General features: G+C 40.4%; 1 protein-coding gene and 1 pseudogene across 1 annotated transcript; one reads left to right on the top strand and one right to left on the bottom strand.

The window, feature by feature from the left end:
• Nucleotides 1–3556: 3556 nt before the first annotated feature.
• LOC136335184 (proteasome subunit alpha type-2-like) lies at nt 3557–4828 on the bottom strand (annotated as a pseudogene).
• A 1800-nt stretch (nt 4829–6628) lies between these two features.
• On the top strand, nt 6629–21796 carry CHURC1 (churchill domain containing 1). The gene is made up of 4 exons (XM_066272834.1): nt 6629–6744; nt 12492–12627; nt 14549–14619; nt 21341–21796. Exons 1-4 carry the CDS (start codon nt 6706–6708, stop codon nt 21431–21433), a joined length of 339 nt encoding a protein of 112 aa, XP_066128931.1. The 5' UTR covers nt 6629–6705; the 3' UTR covers nt 21434–21796.
• Nucleotides 21797–21869: the final 73 nt, after the last annotated feature.

Raw genomic sequence — 21869 nt, 5'->3', positions numbered from 1 at the left:
TTCCATTACAGTGGTGTTTACATGGTTCCTATAAACTTGATTTTAAATAATTACCTAAAAGAGAAAATAAGATTTTTTTATAACTTCTTTTACACCACTACTTGGTCATTCCTTCCTGGTGCTGATCTCCTTCTGCTTTGTAGCCTCTATTTCCCTTTTTCTGTCTGTCAACCTCAGAGACTTTCATCTACCTATTACCACAATCATACTTGAATTTCTGGTCCTGTCCACTTCCTCCTGCTAGTCTCATTTGCTGGCTGTCTTCCCTGGATGTGATTAGATGTAAATAGGGAACTTTGTTGAGTGGATAACCATTAGCTCTTGACATTTTGTGCCCTTTTATTCATTTGCTCACTTTAATAACAAGATTTCTGGAAAGGTAAGAAGATGTTGGCAAATATGTAAATTGTTTTTCATACCTCAGAACATAAAATCGATTCATAACAAAGAACTTAGTCCTTGAGATCTTTGCAGTGTAATTTTTATTTTTATTTATATTTTGCTGAAGTTGGAAACAGGAAAGCAGTCAGATAGACTCCCGCATGCGCCCCACCGGGATCCACCCGGCATGCCCACCAGGGGGCGATGCTCTGCCCATCTCAGGTGTCGCTCTGCCGCAATCAGAGCCATTCTAGTGTCTGAGGCAGAGGCCACAGAGCCATCCTCAGCGCCCAGGCAAACTTTGCTCCAATGGAGCCTTGGCTGCGGGAGGGGAAGAGAGAGACAGAGAGGAAGGAGAAGGGGAGGGGTGGAGAAGCAGATGGGCGCTCTCCTGTGTGCCCTGGCCGGGAATCGAACCCGGGACTCCTGCACGCTAGGCCAACGCTCTACCACTGAGCCAACCGGCCAGGGCCTGCAGTGTAATTTTTAAACCCCTTGCTCGAGCCAGCGACCTTGGGCTCAAGCTGGTGAGCTTTTGCTCAAGCCAGATGAGCCAGTGCTCAAGCTGGCGACCTCAGGGGTCTCGAACCTGGGTCCTCCGCATCCCAGTCCGATGCCTGACCAGGCAGTGGTGCAGCAAAAGCTCACCAGCTTGAGCCCAAGGTCGCTGGCTCGAGCAAGGGGTTACTCGGTCTGCTGAAGGCCCGCTGTCAAGGCACATATGAGAAAGCAATCAATGAACAACTAAGGTGTCGCAATGCGCAAGGAAAAACTAATGATTGATGCTTCTCATCTCTCCGTTTCTGTCTGTCCCTGTCTATCCCTCTCTCTGACTCTCTCTCTGTCTCTGCAAATAAATAAATAAATAAATAAATAAATAAATAAATAAATAATCATGAACATTCTCTGTTAAGTGATGAGGCAGAAAGCTATACATCTCCCCCTTGTGGTTTGTGTTAGTGTTTGTCTTTTGCATATCCAATTTCTTCCCGTTTTTATCAGTCCCAATAAAACGCTGCTAAAATAACCTTCCTAAACCACAACTCGGATACCACTCTCCTGCTCAGACTCAGTGGCTTCCTATCACTTGAAGGATAAAATCCAAACTCTTTGGTATGGCCCACCTGAAATTTAAAAAGTACAGTCCACTTATACTAAACTCTCTGCTTTTTGAAATCCTATACATCCATCAAGACCCAAATTCCTTTATTGCAATCCCCCATCTGCCAGAGATCTCTCCATTTTGTGCTCTAAAACCACAAGCTTTCAATAATTTTATAGGCATTTGTGCTCATTTATCTCTCAAATTCTATTGTGAATGTCTGCAGGCTAGGAAGAGACAATGTCTTATTCATCTTCCTGTTGTCTACATGGTTCTTTGCACAGCTATGGCATTCAACAAATGTCTATAGAATTGAATGAAATCAATACAGTGGTTAGTAATGTTAAAAATCAGAGTCAGGCTTTAAAAACAGAGGATGCATTTAAAAATCAATCAAGAAAAGGAGTTGTATAGACCAGGCTTGTGAATTAGAAATATTTCAAGCTACATTTGTAATTTTAAATTTTTTAGTGGCCATATTTAAACAAATATATAGGCAAAATTAATTTTACTACGTTATTTTTATTTAGCCCAATTATTCAATGTTATCAATATAAAAATTAATAATGAAATATTTTATTTCTTTTCATACTAAATTTTCTAAATCTAGCCCTGGCTGGATAGCTCAGTTGGTGAGAGCATCGTCCCAAAGCACAGAGGTTGCAGGTTTGATACCTGGTCAAGGCACATACAGGAGGAACAGGTTGATGTTCCTGTCTCCTGCTTCCTCTCTCACTAAAATCAATCAATAAAAATTCAAAAAAAAATTTTTAATCTAGTGTCCAAGATGTGCTAACAAGACATTTCAGTTCAAATTTGCCATATTAAAAGGGCTTTATAGCCCAGCCTGTGGTGGCGCAGTGGGTGAAGCCTAAATCTAGAACGCTGAGGTACCTAGTTCAAAACCCTGGGCTTGCCTGATCAAGGCACATACCGAAAGTAACTTTGAGTTGATGCTTCCTGATCCTCCCCACCACTTCTCTCTCTCTCTCTCTCTCTCTCTCTCTCTCTCTCTCTTTCTCTCTCTCTCTCTTTCTCTCTCTCTCTCTCAAATGAATAAATAAAATCTTAACAACAACAAAAAAAGTGCTTTATAGCCATGTGTGACTACTAATTATTGTATTAAAAAGAAGTGGAGCCCATGTAGAAACCAAGTCCTAGTCCTGACAGACTACTGAGCAGTTTTGTTGCCCTGGACAAGACCTTTAACCAGCTATTTTCTTGTTTCTTCATCTGAAAAGGAAAGACATACTTTTCTTACTGTCACCAAAAGTTCCCAGTTTATGTCCCGAAAAGAAGCTTTATACCTCTGAACCAAGCATGGCCAACATAATGGCCTGCGGGCTGAACCAGCCCGCGTAATGAGTTTATGAGGCCCGCGATTAAATTTTTAATATTCTCCGCTACTTTAAAATCTCAGCTACTCAGAAGCGGAAGTGTCTTTGATTATTGGAAATCGAGATATTTAAGAAGATAGTGATATGCAGAAAAGAATTCTGCGTGTGACTAATCTAGGGTTAACTTCCAATAATTGGTCAAATGGATTTGCAATACTTCTTTATTTTTTAAAGAAATTCCATGATAAAGATTTACAACTTTTGTACTCGTCTGTACTCGATATGAACTGTTTGACATTTGGCGGCAATGTGAAACCCACATTCTTTTAGGTGGAGTTTGCCAGTGCCCACCCAAGGTCAAACCGTTATTTTTGTGGTCAAGTGTGCTGAATCAAGTGGCATTGTAGTATAGACAATAGCTGCAGTTGATAACTGAAAACGTGTCCAGGCTGTTTGTAAAACGAAATAATTGTTTTATTTGCGATATAACCCCTTCAAGTTCATTCTATTAATTAAATATTGTTTTGATTGATTGTGATACAATTTGGATATTTATACGGTATGTAATTATATTTTTATTAAAATATATTCTTATTAAAATAATATTGTATATTAAAATTTTTCACTCATTTACATTTATTCATAAATAAATTACATAATAAAATTTTGTTTACTTAAACGAATCATTTTTGTATTTACCATTTTTTTGGATTTAACAGTTTATTATGGTTTTCAAGTATCATTTTAAAAACATCGGTCCATTAAATCATGTAAAAATAAGTATGCAAAATGTTTGCAAAACAAAACATTCATTAAACATGTTAAGTATAGAGATTATATGAAATTCCAGATCTTTCAGTCTTCATTATTATACTATGGCAGCCAAGTAATCCTTAACTTCAGTTGGGTAAGCCTCCTAAATCCAGCTTTATTGCAGATTCCAACTTCTATGTTATCCTCTGTCATTTGCCCTTCAAAGCTTTCCTTTAGGGTTAAGATGGTTGTATGATTGGCATCTTCAAGTTCTAGATCTTTATTATATCTTTTCTCAAGGAAAATTTTCCCATTCACATAGTTCTTCCCTATTGCTGTGGCTTTCCAGGCAAAGTAAGCTCCTGATGGATCTGACTGAAATAAATATGGTCATCCCTCATTCCAACTGCAAATTAGTAAGGAAACTCCAAATGGACGAACTCCACCTGACTGGGTATATTCTTGCATCACAGAATTCTTGCCTGATTAAGGCATACAGAAAGTAACTTTGAGTTGATGCTTCCTGATCCTCCCCACCACTTCTCTCTCTCTCTTTCTCTCTCTCTCTCTCAAATGAATAAATAAAATCTTAACAACAAAAAAAGTGCTTTATAGCCATGTGTGACTACTAATTATTGTATTAAAAAGAAGTGGAGCACAGGTAGAAACCAAGTCCTAGTCCTGACAGACTACTGAGCAGTTTTGTTGCCCTGGACAAGACCTTTAACCAGCTATTTTCTTGTTTCTTCATCTGAAAAAAGGAAAGACATACTTTTCTTACTGTCACCAAAAGTTCCCAGCTTATGTCTGGAAAAGAAGCTTTATACCTCTGAACCAGGCATGGCCAACATAACGGCCTGAGGGCTGAACCAGCCCGTGTAATGAGTTTATGAGGCCTGCGATTAAATTTTTAATTTAATCTCTGTACCAGCTGAGCTGCGGGAATGGGTTCTTGGTAAACAAGGTAATACTGCTGAGCTAGTTTTCGAGCTCTGTGCACAAGCACTCTAGTCTGGCCCATGCCGCTGTACACAAAGCCTATGTGTTTGGTGATCGGCTCCACTTTGTGTACACTTCGCTCATCATACAGAATGGATTTCTGTTTCTTCTCCATTGCTAATACCACACCATTTGCAGCTTTAATTCCCACTGAAGGGGCTCCTCCAGCTACAGCAGCCAAAGCATATTCAATCTGTACTAGTTTACCAGATGGGCTGAATGTAGTCAACGAAAAGCTGTACCCGCGCTCTACCATCTTTACCCCTGTATTTACCATTTTTTAATTTTAATATTTCGTCTGGCCCGTGAAAAAAGTTTTTTTTCTAATCTGGCCCAGGAGGAAAAACTGTTGGCCACGCCTGCTCTGAACAGTTTGCAAACTGCTACAGAAATCAAAAGTGCGCTTTATTAAGAATAAAAGGAAGCCACCTTTTTTCTTTGTTTGTTTTGTTTTGTTTTTGTTTTTGGGTTTTTTTTGGAAGTCATCTTTTTATAGAGAAAGTTCCCACCCTGGTTTCTGATTCAGTCCATTTTTATGCAAATAAGGAACAGCCGCACAGTTCTGTTTGGTCCAAAAATGGCACTATCCTGTCCTGATTGGTTGGAATTCTGCATTCTGATTGGTCTTGTTATAGAGCAGCTCTGATTGGTCAATAAAGATGAAAATGAGCGTATAGCTGTACAGTTCCAATTGGTCTGTGCAGGTCTCCATGCGTTGATCAAAAGAGGATACCAAGAACTCCTTTATAAGGGTTGATTCAAGTGGCAGGAGCACGGTGAAGGAAGCCGACAGCTCAGTCTGTGGCTGTTCCCTGAAATGCAGTGTGAGAAGCCTCTGTCAGCAATGGCTGCTAGACTCGGGTTATGATTTGGGCCCAGCTAACCATGACGAGTCCCTCTTGGTAGATGTATTTCTTCTTAGGGGTTCACATTATTAGTTTTATAGGGTTGTAAAATCATAGAACTAGAAAGTGAAATGTTGAAAATGTCATACAAGTGAAAGGCATTATAATTTTTCCAAAAATAGCATGAACTCTGATGCATTAGTTCCCAGTGCTTCTTAGACTTTTAGTAACTATTTCAAATCCTTACCAGCGGCTGAAATATCAAAGGTTACAATTTTAACACTCCAGTGGAGATGGAATTCCCATATTAGCAAACCCAATTAAGTTGGCTTGCTTTGAAATGGTTATTAAAAAATAAGCAGGTCAACCAATTGCAAGCATTTTGAGAATTGGGAAATGATGTGGGGATCATTGACCTGGCCATTTTCTGTTTTCATAGTGCTTGCCTGCCACTGAGGTGCTTGTGACACATTAGATAGAAACACGTTTCCCAATGCTATTTTCTCCGGAGGACTCTGGGATGGTAATTTATTATTAACATTTTACGTGTTCTTTTTAGGAGAGTCTCTGCAAAGCTTTAAGTGCTTCTTCTCAAACACTTCAGCTGTTGCTAATCGACCCGCTGAGATCTGATCTATCATTCTCACTGCTCTAAAAAATGGTTAAGAAAAAATATTTAAATTATAATTTCAGCTTTATATATGGAGGAAGCCAAGGCAGCTGAAAGGCCAAAACAAAGCTGAACGTGAGAAACAATTACCTTTCTTGTGTATGGTGACTTTTTTCTTTTTTTTTCAAGGTTACTTTTATTTTATTGTACTTCAATACTATTATTATTATTATTATTATTATTATTATTATTATTATTATTAGTTTTCCCTGGACACTGGGATGTCTTTTCTAAGCTGGGAACGGCTGTGGGAGGAGCAGGTTTGCCATCTGCTTCTCTAGAATGCACTAAGAAGGAGGCTCAGGCAGAGTGCTCTGAGGGGTGTATTGTGACTTTTCTGTCAGCCTATAGATTCCTGTTAGAACTTTGGTCAGTCCAAGACCCCTTTCCACTTCCCACCACATGGTTCTCTTTCTCTGACGGTTTCAGAAGTCAGACCGGTTGCTCACCTTTGTTGCGTTAAGACACCCGGCCGTGCCCTAACAACAGTTACTAAGGGGCGGAGACTAAATACTCCAGGGTCGACTGCTTAGAACGCATGCGGCAAATTCTCTCAAGTCTCGCGAGTTTTCATCTTCGCAGAAGCGCTGGAGGCCCTTTCCTATTAACGGCGTCGCAATGTGTGGGGACTGTGTGGAGAAGGAATATCCCAATCGGGTGAGCAACTGAGCGCCGAGAACTTTCCGCTACTTTGGCCTACGCCCGGCCCCTGAGGTTTCCCATACCCCCGGGCCTGCCGTTCCCGTGAGGCCGGGCGTCGGGGCAGACTCGGCGGGCTGCCTGTTGCAATGACCCGGTAGCTGTACGTAGGCACTTGACAGCTGGAGCGGCCCGTAGCCGTCCTTTCCCTCTGGTCCCAGCCCTTGTGGCCGACATCAGCCGTCACCCCACTTCTCTTTAGCTCCAGGGGACAACAAAGGAAACCCCACCACCATCAACCCAGTCGACAACAGACACCCCCACCTGATTTGATGTTTAATTTTCTTACTGAAGTCTAGATCTGGAATGGCCCTCTAAAGGTCATCTGTGCTAACCCAGTTTTACAGATGAAGAAACTAATGCCCCCCAAGGGGAAACCACTCACCCCCCCCCCTTCACATTGTAGTTAGTATGAAAGCCAGGCCTAGAATTTAGGTTTCCTGGCTCTTACTTTCTTTTAAATCTCTGTCCCTCTCGAGCTCAGGAGGTTGCAAAGGTTGTTTACTCTCATTCATTCAAGGTATACTTGTTGAACATTCATGTGTGTGTAGCTAGATTATTTTTGCTAGGCTAGAAAGGAATACCTAAGAAGAAATAACAGGTGGCTTCCATGCTGCTTGAGCTCACCTTTTAGAGGAGTATGTAATTAACAAGAAATGAATAGTACAGTCCCTAAATGTTATTCAAGTCTAGAGAAAAGGGAGAGCAATAGTGGATAGAACTCTTCTCCCAAATAAAGTACTACTGTTGGGACTTGAAAGTTAGCTGTGACTAGGTTAGGAAAGAAGGAGAGTAGGAGCTGAAGGCCAAGGGAAAATAGCGAGAACAAGGATTCTTGTATTGGGTGGAAGGTAGAAAATCTAGATGTATAGTTTATTCTTTCTCAATATTATGAGTAGTATTTAGTTTTTTTGGGAAAGACACATAACAACATGAAAACTCATATGGGACAACCTGTTTGAAAAGAGCATTATCCGCCTGACCTGTGGTGGTGCAGTGGGTAAAGCGTTAACCTGGAAATGCTGAGGCCTCTGGTTTGAAACCCTGGGCTTGCCTGGTCAAGGCACTTATGGGAGTTGATGCTTCCTGCTCTTTCTACCCTTCTCTCTCTCACCCCCTCTCTCCTCCCCCACTCTAAAACAAACAAATAAATAAAATCTTTTTAAAAAGAACATTATCCAATAAAGTTAAAGATGTGCATACTGAATGACCCAGCAATTCCCAGTGTAGAGAAATAAATGCATGTGTATATATTCCTGGAGACTTGTGTAAGAATGTTTATAACAGCATTATTTATAGTAGTAGACTAGAAAAGTGTGATACAGTCATAGAATGGAACACCATGAATGAATGAGTAATGGAATAAATTGGAGCAGTGGTTCTGAACTAGGAGCAATTTTGCCACACAAGGGACATTTGGCAATATCTGGAGACATTTTTGGTTGTCACATCTGGGGGTACTACTGACACCCAATAGGTAGAGGCACTATGCTATACATGTACATTTCACATGCTTTTCTGTACTATGTTCTATTTCTGTACTATGTTATTATTTTTTCTTAAGTAAGAAATGGGGAGGCAAAGAGACAGACTCTTGCATGTGCCCCAACTGGGATACACCCGGCTGGCACCCTATGTGGCTGTTGCTCTGTTTCTCAGCAACCAAGGTATTTTTAGCGCCTGAGGTGAGGCCATGGAGCCATCCTCAGCAGCGCTTGGGGCCAAATTGCTCCAACTGAGCCATGGCTGTGGGAGGGGAAGAGAGAGATAGGGATAGAGAAAGGAGAGGTGAAGGGGTAGAGAACCAGATGGTTACTTCTCTTGTGTGCCCTGACCGGATATTGAACCTGGATGTCCACAGGCCGGGCTGACACTCTACAGCTGAACCAACTGCCAGGGCTCATATTTTTTTAAAGCTTAAAAAGAGACTTTTGTGAATCTAATAATGAACATTGCACATTATGGGGACCATGAGGGAAATGTATTAAAGAGATTAGGTTGGATTCTTAACAGTTGAGCTCATCAAAGACTTAAAAGTTATATTGAAAAGTTTAGATTTTATACTTTAGGCATTGGGCAACCATCAGACAAAATTGAATAGGAAAATTCTTCTGAAATCTGTTTCTTGGGAAAAGGAATCTTATGGCTGTATTGTGAAATGATTGGATGGGGTAATGTAAAAGAAGAGTCCCACAGAGCATTTGAGGAGCCATGACAACAGTAGTGTGTGCATGAAATAATGAAGACTGCATTGCAAAGAAAGGATTAACAGGATTCAACAAGTTTAATGTAGGAGGGAAGAAGGAAAAAGTTATAGATGATTTCAGGGTTTTCAATCTAGGCAACTTGGAAAATTGGAAGTATCATTACCAAATTGAGGATTAAATGGTCAGATTGTTTTTGGCATGTTTCAGTCGAGGTTGAGAGTGTAAAAACCAAAGAGTCAAGTGAAAATATACAGGGACAGTTTGGGTACAAGATTCAAACGGATGAGTCAGCCAAGTAAAAATGCCAAATAGAAAAAAAAATTTTTTTCTCTTAGGAAAAGAATGTAGGACTGAGCTTCAAAGAATAAATTAATTTAGGGGATGAAAATAGAATACAGTATAGAGGGAGGAGTGAAAAAAAGGATAGAGGTGATTAGAAAACCAGGAACGTGCCTTTCATAAGCACTCTTCTCCAATATTATGTTCTAAAATAATTAAAGGGCTGTCATGAGGAAGAATTAAACTTTTCTGTGGAATTTCAGAAGGCAGATTTAGAAATAATTGGTGGGCGTTATAGGATTGTAGGCTTTGAATCAAAATAAAGAACTGTCTAACAGATGTTCAAAAGTGGAATAGGTAACCCTTAGAAGAATTGAACTCACTCTCTCTTGTTCAGTAGAGACTAATTGACCATTTGAAATCTCAAGTGTTCTTCCCACTCTGGTTTATTGAGTCATGAGATGTATATTTTTTTTCCACCCTCACTTACTCCTCTCTGTCCCCACTCCCCCTACCTACAACCCCACCTGAGTCATGAGATATTTTTAAGGGAAATAAGAGCAGAGCCACTTTGCTTGAGCTTAGCAAAGGAGAAAGTAATATGATAGTGGTAGTAAGTATAGTTTACTCATTAAAAAATTTTTGACAGAGGGCCCTGGCTGGTTGGCTCGATGGTAGAGCATTGGCTGGACATGTGTATGTCCTGGGTTCAGTGCACACAGGAGAAGCGACCATCTGCTTCTCCACACCTCCCCACGCCCTCCTTGGGGCGAAAAAAAAGCCGAAACCCAAACTATATGAAATATGTTTCATTTCCGATTGATACGGAAAATGTTTTTTACAATTTTATGCCTAATCAGTAATTCTACAAAATTCAATAGAGTTCTACTTCCAACTGATAAGCTAAATGCTTTTCTGAAAGAAAAATAATAATTTGGTTCACAGTTGAGTACAGAAAATGTGGTTCAGGGAATTAGCACAGTTCATTTCCAATTTGATTCAAGCTTAAGTTCAAGTTCTCAGTGTAATATTACAAGCAAGATGGCCAGAGTTCTGTTAGGAATTCATTACTTTGTTTTCTAGTCTATGAAAAACACCTACCATAAAACTCCAGAAAATCTTATGAAACCAAAGATAATTAGATATTTATTACCTATTCATTCTACACTTAGAATTCCTCAACATGCTAATCTATTATTTTTTCCTGTCAAAATATTTTTTTTTTTCTTTTTCCAAGTGAAGGATTGGAGATAGAGACAGACTCTCACATGCACCCCAACCAGGATCCACCTGGCAACCCCTGTCTGGAGCTGATGCCCTGGTTATCTGAGGTCACGTTCCCAACTGAGCTATTTTTAGCACTTGAGGTGAAGGCTCAATGAAGCTACCCTTAGCACTGGGGGACCATGTGCTCAAACCAATGGAGTCATAGCTGCGGGAGAGGAAGAGAAAGAGAGAAAGAGACAGAGAGAGAGTCAGAGAGAGGGATAGATAGGGACAGACAAGAGCAGAGAGATGAGAAGCATCAATCATTAGTTTTTTGTTGTGCATTGTAACACCTTAGTTGTTCATTGATTGCTTTCTCATATGTGCCTTGACTGCGGGCCTTCCGCAGACCAAGTAACCTCTTGCTTGAGCCAGTGACCTTGGGTCCAAGCTGGTGAGCTTTTGCTCAAACTAGATGAGCCCGTGCTCAAGTTGGTGACCTTGGGGTCCTTCCGCATCCCAGTCTGACACTCTATCCACTGTGCCACCGCCTGGTCGGGCAAGTTTGTTGTTTTTAATCAAAGCAAAACACTTCTTATTAGCTGGAAATTTATACTTTAATTTCAAGGTTTTCCCCCCTTTTAGTAGTTAAGCCCATGTGCATATTGATTATCTTCAAACTATACAGTTAGCTTGAGTTCCCCACCAGAGTTCATCTCTTCCTTAATACACAGCACTGAGCCAGCTTCATTGTGACATCAGTTCTGCTGGTTCTTAATTCCTCTTGCTACTTCATAAACTCTGAAGGCAAAACATGACTTATCCTCAAATTCTCCGCTGTATTGCACAGTATCAGGCACATAGCTACAGTGCAGAAATGTTGATTTGAATGACTTTTAGCCACATTAACTATTAAAGATAGTTTGTTGATCAGAGGTAAGGTTGAAGTAGATTATTTATTAAATGACTTTTAGTTGTAAACGATTATTAGTAAGGCGTTAGCAAAGACCTCCCTGAGCCAGGAGCATAAATAGTTTAGAGTTTCTTAGTGATGAAGCAAAACCCTTTCTCTTTGAATGCCATGGTGTCAGTCTGATGAATTGCAGAGTTTACCTTCTCTGTCTGAATGACACATATCCTTGAGAACTGACAACTATAGAACTGAGAGTTTATTTTGTTTATTTTATGGTATTTTTAAGGTTTCAGAAAATACTATTTCAACAATCAACTGAGCATCACAGTGTATTATAATATCATTTTTTTCCATTGGCTCAGTGTTTCCTTTTTTTGGTTTTTTTTTGTGTTTTGGTTTTTTTTGGGTTTTTTTGAAGTGAGAGGAGGAGAGATGAAGAGACAGACTCCCACATGCACCCCAACTGGGATCCACTGGCAATCCTCGTCTGGGGCCAATGCTCAAATCAACTGAGCTATCCTTAGCACCTGAGGCTGATGCTCGGACAAATGGACCCACTGGCTGCAGGAGGGGAAGATAGAGAGAAGGGGAAGAGAGAAGGAAAGGGAAGCAGACGGTCACTTCTCATGTGTGCCCTTCCCAGGGAACGAACTGGCAACCTCTGCGCTTTGGGTCAATGCTCCAACCAACCGAGCTATCTGGCCAGGGTTCAGTGTTTTCATTTTGATTGAATTTTAATTCTAGTTTTATGATATGGTACCTCATCTAATATTGTTGGCTATTACGTTCTTAAATTTTTTTCTTTTCTAATTTTATATTATTAAAGCTTCATTAAATTTTTTCTAAATATCCATTTGCGTTTAGTTCTCTTAAACATAGTTGCAGACCTCAGAGACTTCTAGCTCTAACACTGCTTCAGTCTTATGCACCATAAGTAACACATCTAGAGTAAAGATAATTTCAAAAATAAATTGGTATTGCCTTCAGGCAAGTAAATTTTGGCTTTTTTTTTTTTGTGCCTTTAGAAATTTTAAGTCTATTTATTTTTACCAAGGATTTTGAAATACAAGAAAATTAAATTGCTATATTTAATATTTTAGGGTAACATCTGCCTGGAGAATGGATCGTTCTTGCTGAACTTCACAGGCTGTGCAGTGTGCGGTAAGCGGGATTTTATGCTGATCACAAACAAATCTTTGAAAGAGGAAGATGGAGAAGAAATAGTTACCTATGATCGTAAGTAGATCTTTTCTTTTCACGTAAGTCTGTTAGCAGGTGTTCACTTTGGGAAGTTGCCATGCTGTGCGGAGTATTATGAGGCCTGTTTTAATATCATATTACAACACAGTTACTAGTTAATTGGGTCTCTAAGAGGAAATTATAAATAACACCTCATTTCTCTAGCCTCAGTCTTACTTAAATGACGCTTGGAGATAACAGAAGCTTATGATTCAGGCACTATATTTTTATGTTTATTTTTAAAGCCTTTATGCCTTCTGAAACAAGGTATAGATATTTTTTCTTTTTTTACCTTAGGGCCATCATGTGAGTTTCCATGTTCTACTATAGTATAATACAGTGATGTCCTCCGATAGCTATTAGAGTGTTTAGGTCTGTTTGCCAATATTTTGAATGTGCCTGGATGCTATGGTTTTTGTCTCCTGTCTCTCTGTCAGTCTGGTATTTCTTTTGCTGCTCTAGATGTGCTGCCTTTAGATGCTGCTTCTCATCCTCAGTACTGGGAAGCCAGACAAATAAACCATGTGGAATAAAATGAATCAGTTCTGAGATTGGCAGCAAGACGTTGTATGAGGAAACGAAGTGTATGTACACTTCAGTGCTGCTCAGAAGTTGTGACAAGTAGTTAAACTGCTCACATCCCCGTTGGCTTGTCTCCTGGTTCTTTGGCATGTCCTGAATACGTGAGGAATAAAGGCACACATAATGATATTTTGCAAGAGGGGTATACTAAGCCTTCAGAATAGAGTAAGACTACCAAAAAATGTTCTAAATTAGAAGAATCGTTTTCTTTTAAAGATTTTATTTATTGATTTTAGAAAGAGGATAGAGAGAGAGAGAGAAAGGCGGTGGGTGAGGGAGGAACTGGAAGCATTCATGTGTAGTAGATGTTTCTCGTATGTGCCTTGACTGGGCAAGCCTGGGATTTCATACCGGCAACCTCAGCATTCCAAGTCAGCAGTCCATCGACTGTGCTACCACAGCCAGGCTTTTTCTTTCTTTTAGATACAACACTTTATTTTCTTTTCTTTTTTTTTCTTTAATCATTTTTAGAGAGGAGAGAGGGAGGGAGAGAGAGGGAGAGAGAGAGAGACGGGGGGAGGAGCTGGAAGCATCAACTCCCATATGTGCCTTGACCAGGCAAGCCCAGGGTTTCGAACCGGTGACCTCAGCATTTCCAGGTTGATGCATTATCCACTGCGCCACCACAGGTCAGGCTAGATACAACACTTTAAACTCAATTTCATTCTGGGTAGTAGGATATAGTGGTTAAGAGCAAGGGTTCTGGAGCCAGAATGCTCAGGTTTGAATTCTGGTTCCCACACTCCCTAACTGGGTAGGCTTCCTAGTTACAGATCCACAGTGTGTGTTTGTTTCCTTATCCCTAAAGGTTGTATGTACCTCTTTGGGTTTTGAGGAGATTAAGTGAATAAACAGATACAAAGTATTTAAAACAGTATCTGGCACACTGAAAACAATTAGTGAATCATAGTTATTTGTTTTTACTAGAGTCCTTTGTTACAATTAAATTCACTTTAATGTCTAGCATTGGTTGTTTATTTATGAATGCTTATAGAAGCACAGTTTCTATCATTCCTGAGAATAGAAGTGTTCACACAGTTACATAGGTCTAGCTAGTTTTAAAAAAACACACGTATTTGTTCAGAGCTTTCAGTGGAGATTAATATACTATACACATTGAGTCTGTGAGTTCAGGCCCTTAATTATGGAGTGTCACTATGTCACAGATTCTGGATTTCTTATCAAGGCAGATATTATAATAGATTTCCTAATGAGTTAACTGTGACAGTTAAGATAATTTTAAAGCTGAGAATAGAAATTTTACTGAGAATAGAAATTTTACTGTCTTAAGACACCTTCCATGACTTAATCATTTACATCTCTCTCATTTTGGCAGATCTGTGTAAGAATTGTCATCATGTGGTAGCCAGGCATGAGTACACATTCAGTATCATGGACGAATTTCAGGTAACTGTTTAAATAAGGGTATGTTATTCGTGGGAGGGAAGGGGATAATAAAATTACCCTAGAAAACCTGAACATAATTTTCATAAATGAAGTACTAGCGGATGTTAAAGGAGACCGTCCTCCTCTACCTGTGTAAGTTGAGAAACTTCCGAGGAGGCTGGCTCTGCTCAAACGTGTCTTCACAAGAATCAGAAATCAGGGTGTGTGCCTCACAAAGACATTCTCAGTCCTGTCAGTTTTTGTTATGAAGAACAGCACATTATAATTTCTTAGTAGGTTATTACTGTGCCTCTTTTTTCTCTGCCCAGTTATGTGATTGCACAACTGTTGGCTTTAAGTGTTGGCCTGCCCACTGCCATCATACTATACTTGCTGGGCATGGGAACTGTGATAAGGAGGTTATCTTTTATTTTCCATAACGGGCATGTAGCGTCGAGCAATTCTGTAGTCTCAATTGCAGTAAGACATTTTAATATTATTTTTTAAGTAAAATAACAAAATGGACATATCAGGGTTGGAGGTGAGAAGGTGAACCACTCTGAGGATAGAGAACTAGTCCCGAGACAGTTGTGAGAGCACGTGAAGAATGCAGCAAACTGCTTAGGCTGCTGCAGGCCTGAAGGAGGTCTAATGCCCAGGGAGAAAAGCCGGACAGTGCGGGAGAGCCAAGGACACGAAGCCACGAGGACACACAGCAGCCTGCCACTATCCCTGGCTGCCTCCATTTTCCAGCCTTCCGCTTGGGTTACTTATTTAGTGTGAACTAAATGTTCACCATAGGATATAAATATTAGGCTAGAGCTTTTAATAGGCAAAGGAATCTTTTAGGATCCTTCAGTTTGGGTAGTACTATAATTAGGAAAAATAAAATCTTTCATAACAGAATCATAAAATGGTATAACCACTCTTGATCATTCTTACGTTAGTATAGAAAAAGGCACTTAGTCGTCTGTCATAATCTGGTCTAAATGTTGTACTTAATCTGAATAACATCTGGACCATATCTCCTAACATCCTAAAATTACACCTCAAAAATATTTATATGATATATGTACTTAGGCCAAAGTCGAGATCTCTCAGTGAACGAGTGGTGGCCAAATAGAGGAATGAGCTTAAAGGAGCAGCTCTATACTTTCAGGGGAGGAAAGGAGCGCTTATAGCTATTTTTCAGAAGCTTCTGACGGTCCCTTGAGCTTTTCAGAGTCCCAAAATGGGTATTGAAATGGCTAGTTTATGCCCTAATTTAGCCATTGTATATTACTGCTGTGAGACCAGAGTCTAGCTGGTTTTTCTTTCTGCCTGAACACAGCCATTTTCAAAGCTGCCCCAGAAATTACTCTGGGATAGGAAGAAGAAGGTAAAGGGAGATGATTTGTAGTCACAGTGCCCACATAATCTGAAATTGTCTTGGGAAAAGGCTCTTCCACTGGACTTTGTACCTCCAGTGTTCTCTCCCGGCAGTCGCCTACCCCCGCCCATATGGAATAATCTACCATCAGATTATTTTTCTAAAAATGATGCTTTCCGGCTTCCTCACTGGCCTTTCCGTAGCTCACCTTTTGCTACAGTATAATATCCAAACTCCTCATTCCGAAGTTCTTGCTGGGCTGCAGCTTCTCTGTCTCCTACTTGCCACTGATTTCCTTAAGCGCACCACAGGGCCTCGACTGTATCCTCTTCCTTCCCTCCAGCTGGGCTGGCAGGGAGGTTTTATTCCCTCCTCGTTAACCCTTACTGCTACTGCGTTTTCCAGAGCCTCGTGGTGCTGTCTCTTTAGAGGCCTCTTTCTCCCCATGGGATAAATTACATTAAATGTACTCAGTTCTTATTTGTTAAAAATCGATTAAAATCTTTTTCTTTCTCTTGGCTATTTCTTTGATTCTTCCTCTCATCACCTTTTTTCTTCCTTTTGCTTTTTTACTTGAATAGGTTTTTACCGTTTCCCTTATTTCTCTTTGTTCCTCTTAACCGCCTACAAACTGGTTTTCATTTTCACTTTACCAAAACTGTCCTCTCAGGTTTCCTATTAACAGTTCTTACCTCTTCTAGCATCTCTTCTGATTCTGATTTCGTTAACCACTATTGTCTTTTTAAAGCATTTCTTACTTGAGGGCCATAGTACTTGGTTTTTTTCATTTATTTTTAAATCACTGACTGTTCATTGGCTTTTTCTCTGGTTTCCTTTTCTGTTTTCCCTGACTGACTTTCCCTAAGCTTTGGTCTCTGGCCTACAGGCTTCTCTGTGCTCCCTCAGATGGTGACCACACGCATACTCGGTCACAGTACAACCTATCAGATCTTCCACCTCTCCTCTAGCCCCAACAGCCTACCTGCCCTGTTTTCTTTGTCCTCTTGCTTATTTTTGGCTCTGCTGTCACCCCGTGTCAAGGACCCTGCCCACTCAAGCTCAGTTACTGCCACAGGCCCAAACTGCAGCTCAGCACACCGCTGTCTTCCTTAGCGTGTGGCCGCCGCTCCTGCTCGGCTCCGGATGCAGATGCTTGCTCTCTGCCATGTCACTGTCCGCGTTCGTGCTTTGTCCTTGACGTGTCCCTTTCTCCACCTTCAAGCCAACTACATCTCACCTCTTTCCAGCTGAGCTTACGTTTTATCTCCTTGCTCTTGATAGTAGCCCATACCGCTTTCTCCCTGTTCCGAGCGCTTGTCCCTGCGGCAGGCCCTGACTCCTGTGACTAGCCGCAGGAGTCTTCCAGCTGCTGGGTGGGATTTTCTTTTTCTCATCCCCACCCTATTCTAGCCCCCATCTTATTCCAGCAGTACTTCAGTTCAAAGTGGAATTCCCACCATTGATAATGTTCTGTTTTGTCTTGTTTTAAATGTCTTATGGGACTTTTAAATGTAATTAAAAATAGGCAGAATAGTGCATTAACCTCCACTACCCAACTTCCGTTTGCTTTAGTACATCACTGTTCCTACGTCTCCCCACAGGATTATTTTGAAAAAAATTCCAAACATGTCACTGCTTCTGTAAATATTGCCGTATGTATCCCTGAAAGATAAGGATTCTGTTCATTAAAGAACCATTGTTGGCCCTGGCTGGTTGGCTCAGCGGTAGAGCATCGGCCTGGCGTGCGGGGGACCCCAGTTCGATTCCCGGCCAGGGCACATAGGAGAAGCGCCCATTTGCTTCTCCACCCCCACCCCTTCCTTCCTCTCTGTCTCTCTCTTCCCCTCCCGCAGCCAAGGTTCCATTGGAGCAAAGATGGCCCAGGCGCTGGGGATGGCTCCTTGGCCTCTGCCCCAGGCGCTAGAGTGGCTCTGTTCTCGGCAGAGCGTCGCCCCGGAGGGGCAGAGCATCGCCCCCTGGTGGGCAGAGCATCGCCCCTGGTGGGCGTGCCGGGTGGATCCCGGTCGGGCGCATGCGGGAGTCTGTCTGACTGTCTCTCCCCGTTTCCAGCTTCAGAAAAAATACAAAAAAAAAAAAAAAAAAAAAAAGAACCATTGTTAAAAGGAGTAAGGAGGAAATGTGTTAGTGTAGGAAATGAATTATGAGGTAACATAGATGAGTAAATAAAAGACATAAAGAAGTGGGGGGTTTTTTGGGTTTTGTTTTTTTTTTTTTGCAATCTTGATGTAGTATACTTTTTATATGGGCAAGAAATCTTAGATAAAATTTCTGTGAAGAATTTTCAAAAAAAAAAAACCATTGTTAAACAAAGTAAGATTTTCTGATGGCAAGAATAGAGGTAAAAATAGAGACAGAAGTATAGAAAATACATTATAAATGATTACAGATATTCTTTATTTTTTATATCACCCTAAAAGCCATCAAAATATATGTTTGCTCAGGAAACAAGAAGGGAACTGTGGGACTGCTTTCTGTCCCTCTGTGGACCAGGGAGGGGAGGACCTGGGGTCCGAGTTGACAGAGGGTGATAGAGTCAAGGGCCAGGACCCTCAGAATAAAACAGAGGGTCTGATCTTACCCGAAGGCGATTCCACTCACTCCACCCTTCTTTCCAAATCTGTGCCTAAGGCTTTGCCCAGGTGGACCTTTGAGGGTCCTTGTGAATTACTGGGGGGAATTCTTATCCTCCCTAATTGGCTAGTTTTGATAAAAAGGTTTCCTAATCTCACCACATTCCTGGCAGCACACAGAGGTATGTTTCTGGCATTCCAAGGTAGGATTCTAGACATATTTTCCCACAGAAGCACTGCTATATATGGCTAGCTTCTATAGTACTTGTACAATGTAAATTTAAAAGGCTCCCTGGATTTCCTGGGAACCTAACTGTCAGGTGCAACTACTTCCATGGGAAGCTGCTTTTGAATTCCTAACAGTTGACCCACAATGAAATTTGGAATACAGACTGCCTATAAATTAAAGATTATAAGTGTAATCAGTCTTACTGATTTAATAATCTTTCCAGATATACCTTTTTTGTAGGTTTTTTTCTTTCTCCAAAATTAGATTTTAAATTTTGCAAGGTCAGACCTTGTCTTTGTCTTCTCTCATGTCTACCAGTGTCCCTAGCACACTGCAGAGTGCTCAGACACTTTATAAAACCTTGTCAATGAATTAATTGATTCAAAACTCACGTATTTTTATAGCTTCACACATTTTCCTGTTTTGACTTTTTATTACTTTTTCTTCCTCATTCTCAGTGAGAGGTCGACATCCTACTAGTAGTGTCAGTGGGGGAAAGCAGAAGTGTCTGAGAGCAGTAAAAGGCGTTGGAGAGAGTGGGTTTTTATTGTGATGATGATGATTATTTAAGCGAGAGAGACAGACAGGGACAGACAACCAGGAAGGGAGAGAGATGAGAAGCATCAACTCATAGTTGCAGCACTTTAGTTCTTCACTGATTGCTTTCTCCTATGTGCCTTGACTGGGGGGCTCCAGCTGAGCCAGTGACCCCTTGCTCAAGTCAGTGACCCCGTTCTCAAGCTGGTGAGCCCCCACTTAAGCCAGATGAGCCCACACTCAAGCCAGCAACCTTGGGGTTTCAAACCTGGGTCTTCAGCGTCCCAGGTCAATGCGTTAACTACTGTGCCACCACCTGGGCAAAAGAGTGGATTTTTATTTTATTTAATTCAGGAGACTTGTATTTGTTTGCTGAAGTCTTGCCTCTTAATTTCTACTGTGTGTAGAATAGACTTTAAAATTAAGTGTAGTCTTTAGAAACAATCTTCCACAGCCACAGCTAAGCTCCCCTGCTGAGCTCACTAGAAAGAAATGGAAAGGCAGTTGCCTGGTTCTGAGTTTTTATACTGTAGTCATTGTTTATCTCTGTGACCCTCTCTTTAGTGACTGTCCAGACCCATGAAACACAAACTAGACTGATCAGTTTCCAGACAGCAAGAATCTCAATGTCAGGTGTGGAAATATTAATAGATTCAACATAGATGTTTATTTTTCTAAAGAGGATAAAAGGTTTTTAAGCAAAAGGTTTAAAAGAAATGTTTCTATGGTTTATGATCATATTAAATATTCAAGAAAGGAACCACTATAAGAACAGGACTTCGCCCTAAGGATTTTTACCTAAAACAAAATCTATTTTATCACCAGTCTGAACATTTGTTAAACCCAAGAAACATAAAACTCCTTAAATAGATCAAATTCCAGACAACTATCTAAATATGAGGCATGCTTAACATACCTAGTGGACTTAACATAATTTTGTATTTTCTTGGGGTAAAGTAAAAATAGCTTTTTTGTTTTAGGAATTTTCTCCCTTTTTCTGTTGTTTTAAAAATCATTTCTATCACATATTAGTGCTAAATATCCTAGAAAAGGAACAGCTCTAAGATTAGGAACTTGTCCTTATGGGCTCACACTCACGTTGCTTCATTACTTTATTATTATTAATATTATTATTGTTTTAATTTATAGATTGATTTTAGAGGACAGAGAGGGAAAGGCTGAGAGAGAGAGAGAGAGAGAGAGAGAGAGAGAAGCAATCATTTACTGTTACACTTAATTATGGATTCATCAGATGCTTTCTGTATGTGCCCTGACGGGATCAAACCTGCAACCTTGGTGTATCAGGACAATGCTGTGACTGACTGAGCTAACTGGCCAGGGCCACTTCATTATTCTAAATAGTAGCACTAACTAAGACCAATATTTGTGTTTTTCAAGTCCAAGAAATGGCTATGCATTTCCACAGTGAAATTCTTATAAACATAGTCAATAGAGCATTAGCATGTATTCAGTTTATAGAAATAAAAGGCTCTAGAATACACAGAATAAACCTAAGACATTGCTTATAGGCAGGGGTAGTCAACCTTTTTATACCTACCGCCCACTTTTGTATCTCTGTTAGTAGTAAAATTTTCTAACCGCCCACCGGTTCCACAGTAATGGTGATTTATAAAGTAGGGAAGTAACTTTACTTTATAAAATTTATAAAGCAGAGTTACAGCAAGTTAAAGCATATAATAATAATTACTTCCCAAGTACTTTATGTTGGATTTTCACTAAGTTTGGCAGAATAAATCTTTATAAAACAACTTACTATAGTTAAATCTATCCTTTTATTTATACTTTGGTTGCTCCACTACCGTCCACCATGAAAGCTGGAATGCCCATTAGTGGGCAGTAGGGACCAGGTTGACTACCACTGCTTATAGGTGTTGAAATTGACCTAACATACAGAAAGAATATCATGACAATGTAGAGTACAGCTGTACCTGAGTAAGTTAGGAAGCATCTTTCTCCCTGTTCCTCACGGTAATTATGCACTTTATCTTGTTTTAGGAGTACACCATGCTGTGTTTGCTCTGTGGCAAAGCTGAAGATACTATCAGTATTCTCCCTGATGACCCCCGACAAATGACTCTTTTATTCTAAGGACCCTTCTGCCGTTCTCTTTAACTATGTTGTGTTGGTTTACAATACAACAAGCCTGATGGTTTGTCTTACTTAGTTTATAATGGAAATTATTTGCATTTTTTCCCCCACTTAGACTTAACTTATTCTTTGAAAGAAAAGTAATTTAGGGGATTACTTTTCTGTAGAGTTGAGCTCTCTTGCTAAAGTTCCTAGCTCACATCAGTGCAGCCAGAATTAAACATCTTTGTTAGTGTTATGTGGCTAAAAAAATAACTAGAATGGAGCACACCTGGAGGCCAGATCTCAGGCCCAGCAAAAGGAACCAGGGCTCCTTGGAGAAATGACTTATTCTGGGACTGGTGCAAGATGAGCTTGCAGCAACTTGTGCCATAAAAAAAGAAAGTGCTCAGAAAAAAATCAGTGGTTGGATATGTCAGGACAGAAGAGCTAATTT

Source organism: Saccopteryx bilineata, chromosome 4 (genome assembly GCF_036850765.1).
Source record: "Saccopteryx bilineata isolate mSacBil1 chromosome 4, mSacBil1_pri_phased_curated, whole genome shotgun sequence".
Lineage (NCBI taxonomy): Eukaryota > Metazoa > Chordata > Mammalia > Chiroptera > Emballonuridae > Saccopteryx > Saccopteryx bilineata.
The sequence above is the reverse complement of the archived record's forward strand: the minus strand, read 5'-3'. Positions and strand labels throughout refer to the sequence as shown.